Source organism: Oncorhynchus nerka, linkage group LG24 (assembly GCF_034236695.1).
Source record: "Oncorhynchus nerka isolate Pitt River linkage group LG24, Oner_Uvic_2.0, whole genome shotgun sequence".
Lineage (NCBI taxonomy): Eukaryota > Metazoa > Chordata > Actinopteri > Salmoniformes > Salmonidae > Oncorhynchus > Oncorhynchus nerka.
The window spans coordinates 75692508-75707351 of record NC_088419.1 but is presented as its reverse complement, the minus strand read 5'-3'; the positions used below and the strand labels follow the sequence as shown (position 1 = coordinate 75707351).

General features: G+C 43.4%; 1 protein-coding gene across 9 annotated transcripts in view; it reads right to left on the bottom strand.

Moving 5' to 3' along the window:
• LOC115108758 (receptor-type tyrosine-protein phosphatase F-like) overlaps positions 1 to 14844 on the bottom strand; it is a 388031-nt gene that overhangs the window by 88386 nt on the left and 284801 nt on the right. For all 9 annotated transcript variants that reach the window (XM_065009146.1, XM_065009144.1, XM_065009145.1 and 6 more), the window contains one exon: positions 11862 to 12055. In XM_065009146.1, coding sequence (XP_064865218.1) covers positions 11862 to 12055 — 194 coding nt within the window. The remainder of the gene's footprint in view (positions 1 to 11861; positions 12056 to 14844) is intronic.

Below are 14844 nucleotides of genomic sequence, written 5' to 3'. Positions count from 1 at the left end.
AAATATCTTAGCTGGAGGCTATGTCATCACATAACACAAATTATCTCCACAACCCATAAAAACTCTTGACCACAGAGTCAATAACCGAAGACGAGTGAAGGGAAAAGATTGACACATTCTCATTTTTATTTCACCTTTATTTAACCAGGTAGGCAAGTTGAGAACAAGTTCTCATTTACAATTGCGACCTGGCCAGTGAACACAGTGAACCATGAGAAAATAGTGTGCATTTGACTCAAGTTGAGTGGAATTGAGTGGAAAAGCTCTTTGATAGAAAGTGTTGTGAGTCTTGACTCTAGTTTTTAAAGGAGGAGGTGGTGGGAATGTGAGGTGTAGGTGTGGGGGCGGTACTGAACTCTATACTACCTTGTAGCCTTGGAGTAGCTGCCAGTCTCAGCATCCTTCTTTGGGTGAGGTCAAGACTGTGTGACGGTGGCCCCTGAGGGACAAACTGAACACATCAAAGGCCCTTTAGCCTGTTTGACCTCAGTGTTAAATGAGTCAGTGAGAAGAACTGGAAGGCCGGTACACAGAGTACCACATAGAGCTTCAAGGCTGTGTGTTTGTGAGTGGATGTCTGACTCTGAGGCTGTACTCCAAATGGCTCTCTATTTTAAAAGAAGTGCACTATATAGGGAATATGTTGCCTTTGGGATGCAGCCTCTGACTAAGCAGTGTTTATGCAGTATGTGTCACACAGTGCAGGTCAAAGGGTACTCCACTGCTTGAGTCACTCACTCACTCACTGACACCAGAAAGGTCAGTGCTACTGGACTACAGGACTCTGGACAACACTAAAGCTATAATCTACTCTGCCCTGCTGCACAGTTCTATTAATAAGAAACTAGACCACTCCATTGACTGTTAGCAAAGGTCCTTCATCTCCAAGGTCATGGGTTCAATAACTGCAGGGATCGTATAGACTTAGTTGCATTGAGTACCTTATTCCTCTTGGAGTGACTATATGTACTGAATACTGTATAAGGAGCAACTGGCCTGTTTTCGTTATAGATACTGAAGAATTTAGAGATATTCCTTTGTCACATATATTTGCTTAGGCATAGGTTGCATTTAGTTGACTTCTAGAGACAGTCTTATCTAGCGTTATTCATTTAACGGTGGTGTTTATTTCAGTTAAAGAAAGCCTCAGAGATGCTTTGTCAAGATGAATTATGTGGGCAGATGTTGCTTGAGGAACCTATAATTCACCCACAGCAGCAACAGAGAAACTTTCAGCATACTATAGCAACACTGAGACAGGCATCGGTTGCAAAGGTCTCCCAAAATAAATTGAAAATGTCCCTTTTCTTGACCTTGTACTTTTCTTTATTTCATAATTCCTTGTAAAACAGAGAGAGGTCTCTGACACTGAATAAAACCTAAATGAGCCCTTCTCCTGATGCTAACAGCATGGGCTTACAGCTAGAGGATAACTGCTCCCTTATGTTTCAAAACGGAAACCACAGTAGACTGTCTAGTGCCTGCTATTCCAACAGCGAAAGTGGAGACCGCAGCTGAAAACATCCTTTTAAGTAGGAGACACTTATAACACAGTGAGTACAACACCCACACTGACACAAACCCATCTCATTATAAAATTGCCATACCTATCAATTTTTCCTGTGTGCTATGTATCTAATAATTTCCTGTGATCAAATGACTGTCTGCCTGGCACTTGACTGCGACAGCGTGCCTGATACCACTACATCTCTCTCTCTCCCTCCCTCTCTCTCCCTCTCACTCACTCTCTCTCCCACTCACCCTCTCTCACCCTCTCTCTCCCTCTCTCTCTCTCGCTCTCTCTCTCTCTTTCTCTCTCTCTCTCTCTCCCGCTCTCACCCTCTCTCTCCCTCTCTCTCCCTCTCTCTCTCTCCCTCTCTCTCCCTCTCACCCTCTCTCACCCTCTCCATCTATTTTTAATGAAGAGTGTCCCATAACCTGTCCTTGCAACTACAATCCTTTTCGGAACATTTCGTTTTGTGACGGGTGGTGGGTCGCTCAAGCAGTTTTAATACAGCTCTATGGTCGTGGATGGCAGAAGGCAGTATATATGTCTTGCTCCAGTTAGCTTCACACATAGCTGCCTGCCTGAAACACATCGAAGCATGCCTGGCAGCTCTGCTTGAACAGGATTAAGGAAATACCTTAGGGATATGGGTTAAATGGAAGGCGAGAAGACTGTCTACTGTATGCTGAACAAAAAATATAAATGCAACGTGCAACAATTTCAAGGATTTGACTGAGTTACTGTTCATATAAAGGTGTCAGTCCATTGATATAAATGTATTAGGCCCTAATCTATGGATTTCACATGACTGGTGCAGCTATGGGTGTGCCTGGGAGGGCATAACTCTACCCACTAGGGAGCCAGCGCCAACAATCAGAATACGTTTTTTCCCCACAAAAGGGCTTTATTACAGACAGAAATACTCTTTAGTTTCATCAGCTGTCCGGGTGGTGGGTCTCAGGTGAAGAAGCTGGATGTGGAAGTCCTGGGCTGGCGTGGTTACACATGGTCTGCGGTTGTGCGGCCCGGTTAGACGTACTGGCAAATTCTCTAAAATAACGTTGGAGGTGTCTTATGGTACAGAAATTAACATTACATTATCTGGCAACAGCTCTGGTGGACATTCCTGCCAACTGCACACTCCCTCAAAACTTGAGACAGCAGTAGCATCGTGTCGTGTTACAAAACTGCACATTTTAGAGTGGCCTTTTATTGTCCCCAGCACAAGGTGCACCTGTGTAATGATCATGCTGTTTAATCAGTTTCTTGATATACCACACCTGTCAGGTGGATGGATTATTTTAGAAAATGAAATATGCTCACTAACAGGGATGTAAACACATTTGAGCACAACATTTGAGAGAAATAAGCTTTTGTGCATTTGGAACACTTCTGGGATCTTTTATTTCAGCTCATGAAACATGTGACCAACACCTTACATGATGCATTTAGATTTTTGTTCAGTATAGTTTTTAAATGCAACTGTGCTACTGTTTTTTAAATAATTATTATTATTATTAGATTTTTTTTTACCCCTTTTTCTCCCCAATTTCGTGGTATCCAATTGTTGTGTTGTAGTAGCTATTATCTTGTCTCATCGCTACAACTCCCGTACGGGCTCGGGAGAGACGAAGGTTGAAAGTCATGCGTCCTCCGATACACAACCCAACCAGCCGTACTGCTTCTTAACACAGCGCGCATCCAACCCGGAAGCCAGCCGCACCAATGTGTCGGAGGGTACACCGTGCACCTGGCAACCTTGGTTAGCACGCACTGCGCCTGGCCCGCCACAGGAGTCGCTGGTGCGCGATGAGACAAGGACATCCCTACCGACCAAGCCCTCCCTAACGACGCTAGGCCAATTGTGCGTCGCCCCACGGACCTCCCGGTCGTGGCTGGTTACGACAGAGCCTGGGCGCGAACCCAGGGACTCTGATGGCACAGCTGGCGCTGCAGTACAGCACCCTTAACCACTGCGCCACCCGGGAGGCCACAATTGTGCTACTGTTAACAAGCTCGTGGAGAAGTCACTAACAACTAACAAATACACAACTGGGACATTCAAGTCGTAGCAATTTGACAAGAAGAATGTGTATACTGCCATTTGTGACGTTACAATGTGCACTGTGAAGGTAACAAGAAAGAGAGAGAGTCCAGAGCCTCTTTTCTCTGTGCAGTAAATATATGCCAAAGTGTGGGCTTCAAGCACCAAGGTTGCCCTTGTTTAGCGATAATCGCTCCTTACCACCCACACACCACGACAGACTCTCACTCCCTCTCCCTAATTCCCCTCCTCTTTCTCTCCTCCACTATCTCTCCCTCACTCTCTCCTTCTCTACTCCACTACCTCCCTCCTTCTCTCGATCTCCTCCACTATCCATCTCTCCCTCTCCCCCTTCCCTCTCACAGTGACCTGTCTCTGCTGAAGCATACCTTTTCCAGGGCTCCAGGAGACACAGATCAGTGTTTGACAGGTCAGGACAATCTTATCTGATCAGACAAGCCTCATGCTTCACAGCCATCAACACTGGGGCCTCTTAGAATCCTTCAGGTGTCCAAAAATAAGAAAGAGAGAGAGAGAGAGAGAGAGAGAGAGAGAGAGAGAGAGAGAGAGAGAGAGACTGAGACTGAGACTGAGACTGAGACTGAGACTGAGAGAGAAAGAAGGGAAACTTCCAGAACCCGCTGGATTCTCCAATTACATTTAACAAAATACAAATCACGAATTCCAAATGGCTATACTTGCACACTTTAACATCTACTTCAGCTCTGGCATCTTCCTCAATATTTGGAACCAAGGACTGATCACCCCAATCCACAAAAGTGGAGACAAATTTGACCACAATAACTACTGTGGGATATGGGTTAAGAGCAACCTTGGGAAAATCCTCTGCATTATCATTAACAGCAGACTCGTACATTTCCACAGTGAAAACAATGTACTGAGCAAATGTCAAATTGTCGTTTTACCAAATTACCGCACGACAGAAAACGTATTCACCCACACATCTTAATTGACAAACAAAGAAACTAAAACAAAGGCAAAGTCTTCTCATGCTTTGTTGATTTCAAAAAATGCTTTTGACTCAATTTGGCATGAGGGTCTGCTATACAAATTGATGGAGAGTGGTGTTGGGGGAAAAACATACGACAACATAACATTTCAAACAACAAGTGTGCAGTTAATATTGGCAAAAAACATACATTTCTTTTCTCAGGGCCGTGGGCTGAGACAGGGATGCAGTTTGAACACCACCCTCTTCAACATATATATCAAGGAATTGGCGAAGGCACCAGAACAGTCTGCAGCACCCTGTCTCACCTTACTAGAATCTGAAGTCAAATGTCTACTGTTTGCTGATGATCTGGTTATTCTGTCCCCAACCAAGGAGAGCCTACAGCAGCACCTAGATCTTCTGCACAGATTCTGTCAGACCTGGGCCCTGACAATAAATCTCAGTGAGACAAAAATAATTGTGTTCCAAAAAAGGTCCAGTTGCCAGGACCACAAATACAAATTCCATCTAGACACCGTTGCCCTAGAGCACACAAAAACTATACATACCTCGGCCTAAACATCAGCACCACAGGTAACTTCCACAAAACTGTGAATGATCTGAGAGACAAGGCAAGAAGGGCCTTCTATTAAATTCTACAACCACCTAAAAGGAACGGATTCCCAAACCTTCCATAACAAAGCCATCACCTACAGAGAAATTAACCAGGAGAAGAGCCCCCTAAGCAAGCTGGTCCTGGGGCTCTGTTCACAAACACAAACAGACCCCACAGAGCCCCAGGACAGCAACACAATTAGATCCAACCAAACAATGAGAAAACAAAAAGAGAATTACTTAACACATTGGAAATCATTTACCAAAAAACAGAGCAAACTGGAATGCTATTTGGGACTAAACAGAGAGTACACCATGGCAGAATACCTGACCACTGTGACTGACCCAAACTTAAGGAATGATTTGACTATGTACAGACTCAGTTAGCATAGCCTTGCTATTAAGAGAAGCCTCCGTAAGCAGACCTGGCTCTCAAGAGAAGACAGGCTATGTGCACACTGCCCACAAAATGAGGTGGAACCTGAGCAGCACTTCCTAACCTGCTGGTAAACTTATGACAATATTAGAGACACATATTTCCCTCAGATTACACTGATCCACAAAGAATTTGAAAACAAGTCCAACTTTGATAAATTCCCATAAAGATCTATTGGGTAAAATAACACAGTGTGCAATCAGAGTGTAATGTTTACAGTTCATTTTTGATTGTTTATTTCACTTTTGTTTATTATCTATTTCACTTGCTTTGGCAATATTTGTCCCATGCCAATAAAGCCCTTTGCCTTGAACTGAAAGGAGAAAGAGAGAAGGAGAGAGAGGGGAGTCAGGTATAAACATGAATGGTAAAGGTGTCGTAAAGAACTGGGCAGGGAGTTGGCAGGCAATTAAACCTTTATGTTCCATAGAGTCTCTAACCTCCACGGCCAATCATTTGATATGGTGGAATTTACTCTGTCATTAAGGCTTTTGTCATAAGCAGGACAAAGAGAGCAGTAATCCAAGCTTGCCTGCTGTTCTAAAGAGATGACCCACAGCCACAATAAAACGGCTATGGGAATTTTAAAGCTTCCTTCAACTGAAACACAACACACTACTAAGCCTATAGTGATGACAGCTTACAGTCTAGCTAATGTGTTAGTTTCTCTCTCACTGAAATGCTGTTCTCTCTCTCTATGTCTATAGTGATCACAGATTATAGATTTGCTAATATGTTTCTCTGCAACAAGCTAATTTCAATTCAATTCAAAGGGCTTTATTGGCATGGGAAACACATGTTTACATTGCCAAAGCAAGTTAAATACATCTTAACAAAAGTGACCAATCTCTGTCCTTGGGTGTGTAATGTTCTATAAGCGCCAGAGGGGAATGGTGATGGCCTCTTTCAAACAGATTTAGTTCCCAGGCTTCATCAGTAGCAGGAGCCAGAGAGACTGTTTTTCATGGGGCTGACAAGGACGTGGGTGCCATAAACATGGGCACAGACGGCCGCCGTGGACTGGGGAGCTCTGCTCTGGCATTAAGACCTGAGCCTAGCAAAACAGCCCAATTAAAGTGATTCAGCACCGCACCAGGGACGGAATCCATCCATCACAGAGAAGAGTGTGATGTATATACGACAGACCGAGAGAGATCCAACAGATCCGACAATGTGTATTTGTGTGTTTGTGTGTGTGTGTGTGTGTGTGTGTGTGTGTGTGTGTGTGTGTTGCATATACAACAGAGATCCAACGACACACAGCCTAATATAGATGGATCCTCATCCTCCAAGTATTATTTAATTACCCTTATTTTAGTCCTTCCTCCCACTCCTCCCTACCAAATCAGGCCATATGTACTGTATGTATAGCAGATCAAGCAACAGCCCATGGGCTCTGTGGGGTCTGTTAGTGTGTGTGTATAGCAGATCAGAGCACCAGCCCATGGGCTCTGTGGGGTCTGTTAGTGTGTGTGTATAGCAGATCAGAGCAACAGCCCATGGGCTCTGTGGGGTCTGTTAGTATGTGTGTATAGCAGATCAGAGCAATAGCCCATGGGCTCTGTGGCATCTGTTTGTGTTTGTGTGTGTAGCAGATCAGAGCAACAGCCCATGGGCTCTGTGGGGTCTGTTAGTGTGTGTGTATAGCAGATCAGAGCAACAGTCCATGGGCTCTGTGGGGTCTGTTTGTGTTTGTGAACAGACCCCCTGGACCAGCTTGCTTCGGGGACTCTTCTCCAGGTTCATTTTCTGTAGGTGATGGCTTTGTTATGGAAGGTTTGGGAATCCCTTCCTTTTAGGTCTGTGTGGCATTCCAATGCAGAGGACTAATCTACTGCAAACTAGTTATTCATTCTAATATGAAAACACTCCACTGGTTTGGCAAGAGACATTTAATAAGAAACATTACACATAAAAACGGACCAATCTCTATGAATAAAAGTAGGAGGAAAAAAACTCCAAAATCAGCGATCAATTTGTGTGATGGTCAATCTGAGTTTAGAGAGGAGTGTGTGTGTCTGTGTCTGCATGCATGTGTTGCTCCATAGGGGAGGGTGGGGTAAGTTGAGCCATTACTCCGTCAAGGGAAATATAGTATTGTTTCTAACAAAGATATCTACATATATTTCAGGATGTATATCCCTGGAAATAATCAGAATTCATTTAAACATTGCAGTTTGGAGAACATAGCTTGTCCATAAAAAGTGGTCTCTTGGCACAACTTACGGGGTAAATTGAGGGCAGGGTAAGTTAAGCCACCTACAAATTTCTGTACTGAATAAATATTACCACTACCATTTTAAAACCATGAATATCTTTCTTTCCCAAACACAATTCAACACAATCACAATCTGTTGTCTTTTGATAATGTTAAGCATTTCTTAACGCTTAACACCAACAGTAACAGACACTTTGTACTTTTTGAAACACTTTTAACATAGGCCAGGTCCTGTTGTTACCTCATATCCCAGAGAAAAATGCCTTTCATTATGCCTGGGAAGAAAACATTTCAATTTGCTCAACTTGCCATTGGCTCAACTTACCCCAAGACAAACATTTTTACTATGTTAGCTCACACAGCTACAAGGATGCACTTTCATACAAGGTTTAGGACCTCATAATATTATTGTAGCTTACATAGATCCCAACTGACGTATAATACAATCTTAAAAATATCTTCTTTGGTTTAGATACAAGCATCATGAATCCTCTAAGACAATAGATTTATTTGACTTGGTGAAAATCTGTTTTTTGGACCTGACTTGCTCACCACTTTTCCCATGTTGTTTCTTCCTTCACAGACTCCATGAAATGATGACCTCTTCCTAAATACTTGGTCACATTATTAATTTTGTGTATGGTTTCCTATAAACAAGGATGGCTCAACTTACCCCACTCTCCCCTATTGTACGTGTAGAGTCACTTTTATCACTACGCCAGATGAGCCTTCAAGACAGTCCCCTGAGGACACATCCACTCACAGGGATACTGTATGTATGTGTGCATATGTGTGTGTGTGCAAGTCCATGTGTGTGTAACTCCACGTGTGTGTAAGTCCATGTGTGTGTGTAAGTCCACGTGTGTATAAGTCCATGTGTGTGTAAGTCCATGTGTGTGTAAGTCCATGTGTGTGTAAGTCCATGTGTGTGTAAGTCCATGTGTGTGTAAGTCCATGTGTGTGCAAGTCCATGTGTGTGCAAGTCCATGTGTGTGTAAGTCCATGTGTGTGTAAGTCCATGTGTGTGCAAGTCCATGTGTGTGCAAGTCCATGTGTGTGCAAGTCCATGTGTGTGCAAGTCCATGTGTGTGCAAGTCCATGTGTGTGTAAGTCCATGTGTGTGCTCGCGTGTTCACTCCCGTGTGTGTGTCATTGCCTGTATCTGTGAGTCATAAATGTGGTAGGGGGATGAAGAGGCAGAGGCCTTTATCAAGCTCTACTTCTTGCCCAGATAAGACAGGAATGCACCTCATGAAGGAAATCAGAGGTGAGACATCTCTGGGAGAGAGAAAAAAACAAACAATGTGAAATGACCGGAACGATCGGCCTCACACCACATGATAAGTCTACATGACTTTTCAGCTTGGTCAAGGAGTGGTGCAGTGTGTGTGTGTGTGTCGAAGGAGTGGTGCAGTGTGTGTGTGTGTGTGTGTGTGTGTGTGTGTCGAAGGAGTGGTGCATCACAGAGACCAGATAAGGCAGCGATCAAGGAACAGAGATTTGCGAAGAAGTCTTTAGGTGGCTGTCTGATAGCAAGGTCACAGAAAAATGGTTGGTCAACAACAGTCTGTTGGAACCAGTCTGATGTCGCGATAGCTCACGTTCTGTTTCACAATGAAGTAAAAAGAAACATGAGCACAGTGGTCAGTCTGCTTGACCCGACTATACCAATTATTTATCTTATATACGGTATGGTACAGCTTTTTAACTAAACAAAGGGTCAGTCTGCAATTAGAAAAACAACAGACCAGCTGTCGCGCCACGTACTAATCGCACACTGCAGATTGAAGGTGCACAAGCAGAGTATCCCACATTCACAGCACACCAATACCAATGCCAGTGATGTGGATAATACAGTAGATTTGCCTGAGCGAACCGCTGTAAAACAGCAGCAGAATCAGACATGTTGTCTAGTGAATTGTCTCGCTGAACATCTCATCACACCTCCATACCTACCGTGTCAGCTAGGCTTGCCTGCAGCTATCTGAGGAGAATGGCATGGCGTGCTACCACTGATAAGCTGAGAAGCTGGAAGAGGGTTTGACACTGTGTGCTTCAGAGAGAAGGAAGGCATGCTCCCACAAGCTAATACCAGGAGAACACCTTGTATCTACACCCTCTCCTTACCGTACCTCACACGGAAAACTACAACATTATAAAACGACTAGAGATCTTCCTACAGTATATTCCTAATACAACTAGAGACAGAGAGAGAACGAGAGAGTTTGTATCTACACTACCGTTCAAAAGTTTGGGGTAACTTAGAAATGTCCTTGTTTTTGAAACAAAAACATTTTTTTGTCCATTAAAATAACATCAAATTGATCAGAAATACAGTGTAGACATTGTTAATGTTGTAAATTACTATTGTAGCTGGAAATGGCAGATTTTTTTTATGGAATATCTACATAGGTGTACAGATGCCCATTATCAGCAACCATCACTTCTGTGTTTCAAATGTTCCTATTTTTTTCTTATTTTTGTGTTATTGACTGTACGTTTGTTTATGTGTAACTCTGTGTTGTTGTTTTTGTCGCTTTTTGTGTTAGCTAATCCAAGTTTATAATTTTAAAGGCTAATTGATCATTAGAAAACCCTTTTGCAACTATGTTAGCACAGCTGAAAACAGTTGTTCTGATTAAAGAAGCAATAAAACTGGCCTTCTTTAGACTAATTGAGTATCTGGAGCATAAGGATTTGTGGGTTCGATTGCAGGCTCAAAATGGCCAGAAACAAGGAACTTTCTTCCGAAACTCGTCAGTCTCTTCTTGTTCTGAGAAAGGAAGGCTATTCAATGCGGAACATTGCCAAGAAACGGAAGAACTCGTACAACGCTGCGTACTACTCCCTTAACAGAACAGCGCAAACTGGCACTAACCAGAATATAAAGAGGAGTTTTAGATGCACCCATCACAACAGAGCAAAAGGACAAGAACATTAGAGTGTCTAGTTTAAGACACAGATGCCTCACAAGTCCTCAACTGGCAGTTTCATTCAATAGTACCAACAAAACACCACTCTCAACATCAACAGAGAAGAGGCGACTCCGGGATGCTGGCCTTCTAGGCAGAGTTCATCTGTCCAGTGTCTGTGTACTTTTGCACATCTTAATTTTTAATTTTTATTGGCTAGTCTGAGATATGGCTTTTTCTTTGCAGCTCTGCATCCCGGAGTCCTCTCTTCACCGTTGAGACTGGTGTTTTGTGGGTACTATTTAATGAAGCTGCCAGTTGAGGATTTGTGAGGCATCTGTTTCTCAAACTAGTCATTCGTGTGTGTGTGTGTGTGTGTGTGTGTGTGTGTGTGTGTGTGTGTGTGTGTGTGCATTCCTTATCAGGATTATGTTTATGCAGTTTATATTCTTAATTTACGATTACTTCAACAAGATGGTGAAAGACCCAAGCAACAATATAACATAACCTTTTCCTGGAATAACAAGGCAGTGAATTTACCTTCTCAATGACATAAAAGGCAGGCAACCCCAAATTCATATCTAAATACAGAATCACCCAATACATTTTCATCAGCAGCATGGCTAGAAACTGAAAACAGTCTTTCATCCCTGCCTTATTCCACTGAAGAGGAAATGGAGAAGGGAGGATTTGTTCACTGTGGTTTATAAAGGCACATACACACAGGACAAAAACAGGACCTTTTCAATTAACTAATCATAGTGATGGATTACCATTCTCTGCCACTGACAGAGAGTAACAGTTATTACCTACTGAGCAAAATCCATCTCCTCCAGTTCTCTATTCTGAGTGACAGAAAACTGTGTGAGGTGAATCTTTGAAAGTTTGAGAGACCTGGGTTCTTTGAGCGTTTGCTTGAGCCTTCCTGGAGTACCAAATGGGCAGGCTAGCTCAATCAAGCACAGCTTAAGTATGCATTTGGTTTGCAGTTAAAGTATTAGAAAGAGGTTTGACTGGGACATTGGAGAGGGAGATGAAGGTGAGGGAGATTGGGATATACAGTACATTATGTGTGATACTGAGTGAGATGGTGTCATCCAGTAGTTGCAACAGACAGTACCTGTGCCTCAGGTAGTATGTGTAGGACTGAGCGAGCTGAGTGGCAATGGGACAGTACCTGTGCCTCAGGTAGGGAGACATCCATGATGCTGGGCTGGCCTCGTGGCTCTCCGTTCTCCAGTCGCGAGTAGACCACCTGGTACCCTCTGATCTGGCCATGCTGCTTCACCTGGAGGGGGGGCTTCCACGTCACCCTCAGGGCTGTGGAGTTCAGGACATCAGCCTCCACCTTCCTGGGTGGAGCTCCAGGCACTGGGGAGAGAGGGTAATAGGTAACAGAGTTTAGGTAACAATTGAGGTTAGGTAACAAGTTGAGCTTCAATTCTGACTGAGGGATACAGCTAGGCTTAAAACCTTACAGACAGGGTCTGTGTCCAAAATGGCATCCTCTTTTAGATGCACCCATAGAATCATAGAAGACAACCAACCAAGTCTGTTCCAAACGCAGTGCTCTATAGCTCGCTGGATCTCTATCAGAATGGCATCAAAGCTTCATCTGAGCTACTTTTGAAGGTTAGATCAATCAAAGTGTCTCATGTGGTCCCTTAGGGGGGGACGTTGGCTGCTGGGTTGAGTGGCCAAACTTTATGCTTCGTGGCAGAGGAAGAGCTGCTATTGAAACAAGCTTATTACGAGCCCCTCCAGGATGCATGGTCAGCTTCAAGGGGAAACTTTACATTATTACAAATATGACTTCAATAAAAATGAGAGGATACAGCGTGGCTTGGTAATGATAGCCAATAGGAAGCAGTGGAGGTAGCATGACTTGGTAATGATAGCCAATAGGAAGCAGTGGAGGTAGCATGACTTGGTAATGATAGCCAATAGGAAGCAGTGGAGGTAGCATGGCTTGGTAATGATAGCCAATAGGAAGCAGTGGAGGTAGCATGACTTGGTAATGATAGCCAATAGGAAGCAGTGGAGGTAGCATGACTTGGTAATGATAGCCAATAGGAAGCAGTGGAGGTAGCATGGCTTGGTAATGATAGCCAATAGGAAGCAGTGGAGGTAGCATGGCTTGGTAATGATAGCCAATAGGAAGCAGTGGAGGTAGCATGGCTTGGTAATGATAGTCAATAGGATGCAGCAGAGAGTAAGAAGGACAAGAAGGAAGTTAAGTGGTACAGGTTATAAAGGCCTGTATTAAGAGATCAATGTACAGATATAAGCAGATTGTTAGTGTAGTAGTCTACGCAACACAACACCACGTAGCAGAGAGGAAAGGCTCAGTATCTGCCAGTCAGCACTATGCACAGCAGCTCTGCTAATTGAAACCATTTAACCTCATAATACATCTGCAAGCTTCCAGAATCCTGCAGAATCCTGCAGAATCCTGCTGCCTACACCGACCTTCAGAAGAGGAAAAGTCAATATGGCCGTTGTATTAACAGATAAACACAAAGCCCAGGTCTGCATCCCAAATCACACCCTATTCCCTATATAGTTCACTACTTGTCAAAAGTAGTCTACTATGTAGGCAATAGAGTGCCATTTACAATGCATACCAGGCCTGTGTAAAATGGAAGAGGTACATAAGAGAAGCCCAGCATGTATACACTCACATACTGTACACACGATGCTGTTGAAGTCGTTGAGGTTTGGTCTTCAAAGGTTTCAATCCAGAGAACTGCTGGGTTTAATTTGTACTTGCTGGTTTCAAACGGAACCAAAAGCGATGACACAATGGACTCTATTGTTTTAAAACAACACAGACTATCATCTTTCAGTGTTGGGGATGTTAGAGATGGACTGGGCTGTTGGACTCAAACTGCGGCCAGCAGCGATTGTCTTTCTCCCCTCCATCTCTCTCTCTGTATCTCTTTCCCTCTTTCCCTCTCTCCATCTCTCCATCTCTCAGCCTCTCTCCCCCCCTCTCTCTTTTGCCATCGCTCCCTGGCTGTCTGATTCTCATCAGAGAAAGAGCTCCCACTCCCTCCCATGGAGTCTCCATGGAAACCTTGTTGCAGAGATGGAGTGGGTTCATGCCAGGTTCTCTTGTTTCTAGAACGTACCCTCTACTCATGACACTTGGCAGAAGTTGCTAATGCACTTTTTCCAGAATCCCACTGTGTGAAGGCAGTCAAGCTCATATAATGTGCTTGTCAGCTCAGGGCAGTGGGAAAGCTATTCAGCTGGTCATTTAATAAAGATGTCAAAGAGAACAGGAATGTATAGTCCTAGTCAGATGGGGGGGGGGCTTAACCCAGTGTGGCAGAGGATATGGAACCCCTGGAGTTCCTCAAATAACCATTGTTTGTCAATGGTTTATATTTGCACCTTCGGTTAGTTCAGAGGTTCTTGGAGAAACCTTTAATGGTTCAATGTCGCAACGGGTTCCTGGTGGAACCCTGGAGTGGAGTGGCTTAGTAGGGGTGTGACTTTAAGATGGGGAGAAGTGGGGATTGAGTGTGTGGACAGGTGTCTTTTATACAGGTAACGAGTTCAAACAGGTGCAGTTAATACAGGTAATGAGTGGAGAACAGGAGGGCTTCTTAAAGAAAAACTAACAGGTCTGTGAGAGCCGGAATTCTTACTGGTTGGTAGGTGATCAAATACTTATGTCATGCACTAAAATGCAAATGAATTACTTAAAAATCATACAATGTGATTTTCTGGATTTTTGTTTTAGATTCCGTCTCTCACAGTTGAAGTGTACCTATGATAAAAATTACAGACCTCTACATGCTTTGTAAGTAGGGAAACCTGCAAAATCAGCAGTGTATCAAATACTTGTTCTCCCCACTGTATATTTTTTGGCCACCGTTAAGAGTAAAAGTCATTTCTGTTCATTTATTCTGTTGTATTGTCATCACATGTTAACGTTGAACACTGACAGGGGTGTATGAGTTCCTCGAATTGGAATAGTTACCACTTTATTACTGTATGTAATCAGAAATGTTATGATTATTAATATTATATTCAAATATGTAATGGCCATAAATATTCAAGGAACATTTTACTTTGAGGAGTACAAACTTAACATGATGAAAAGGAATGATATTTATACTAACAGGTGACCAAAAAAAACGATCTGAAAGTCA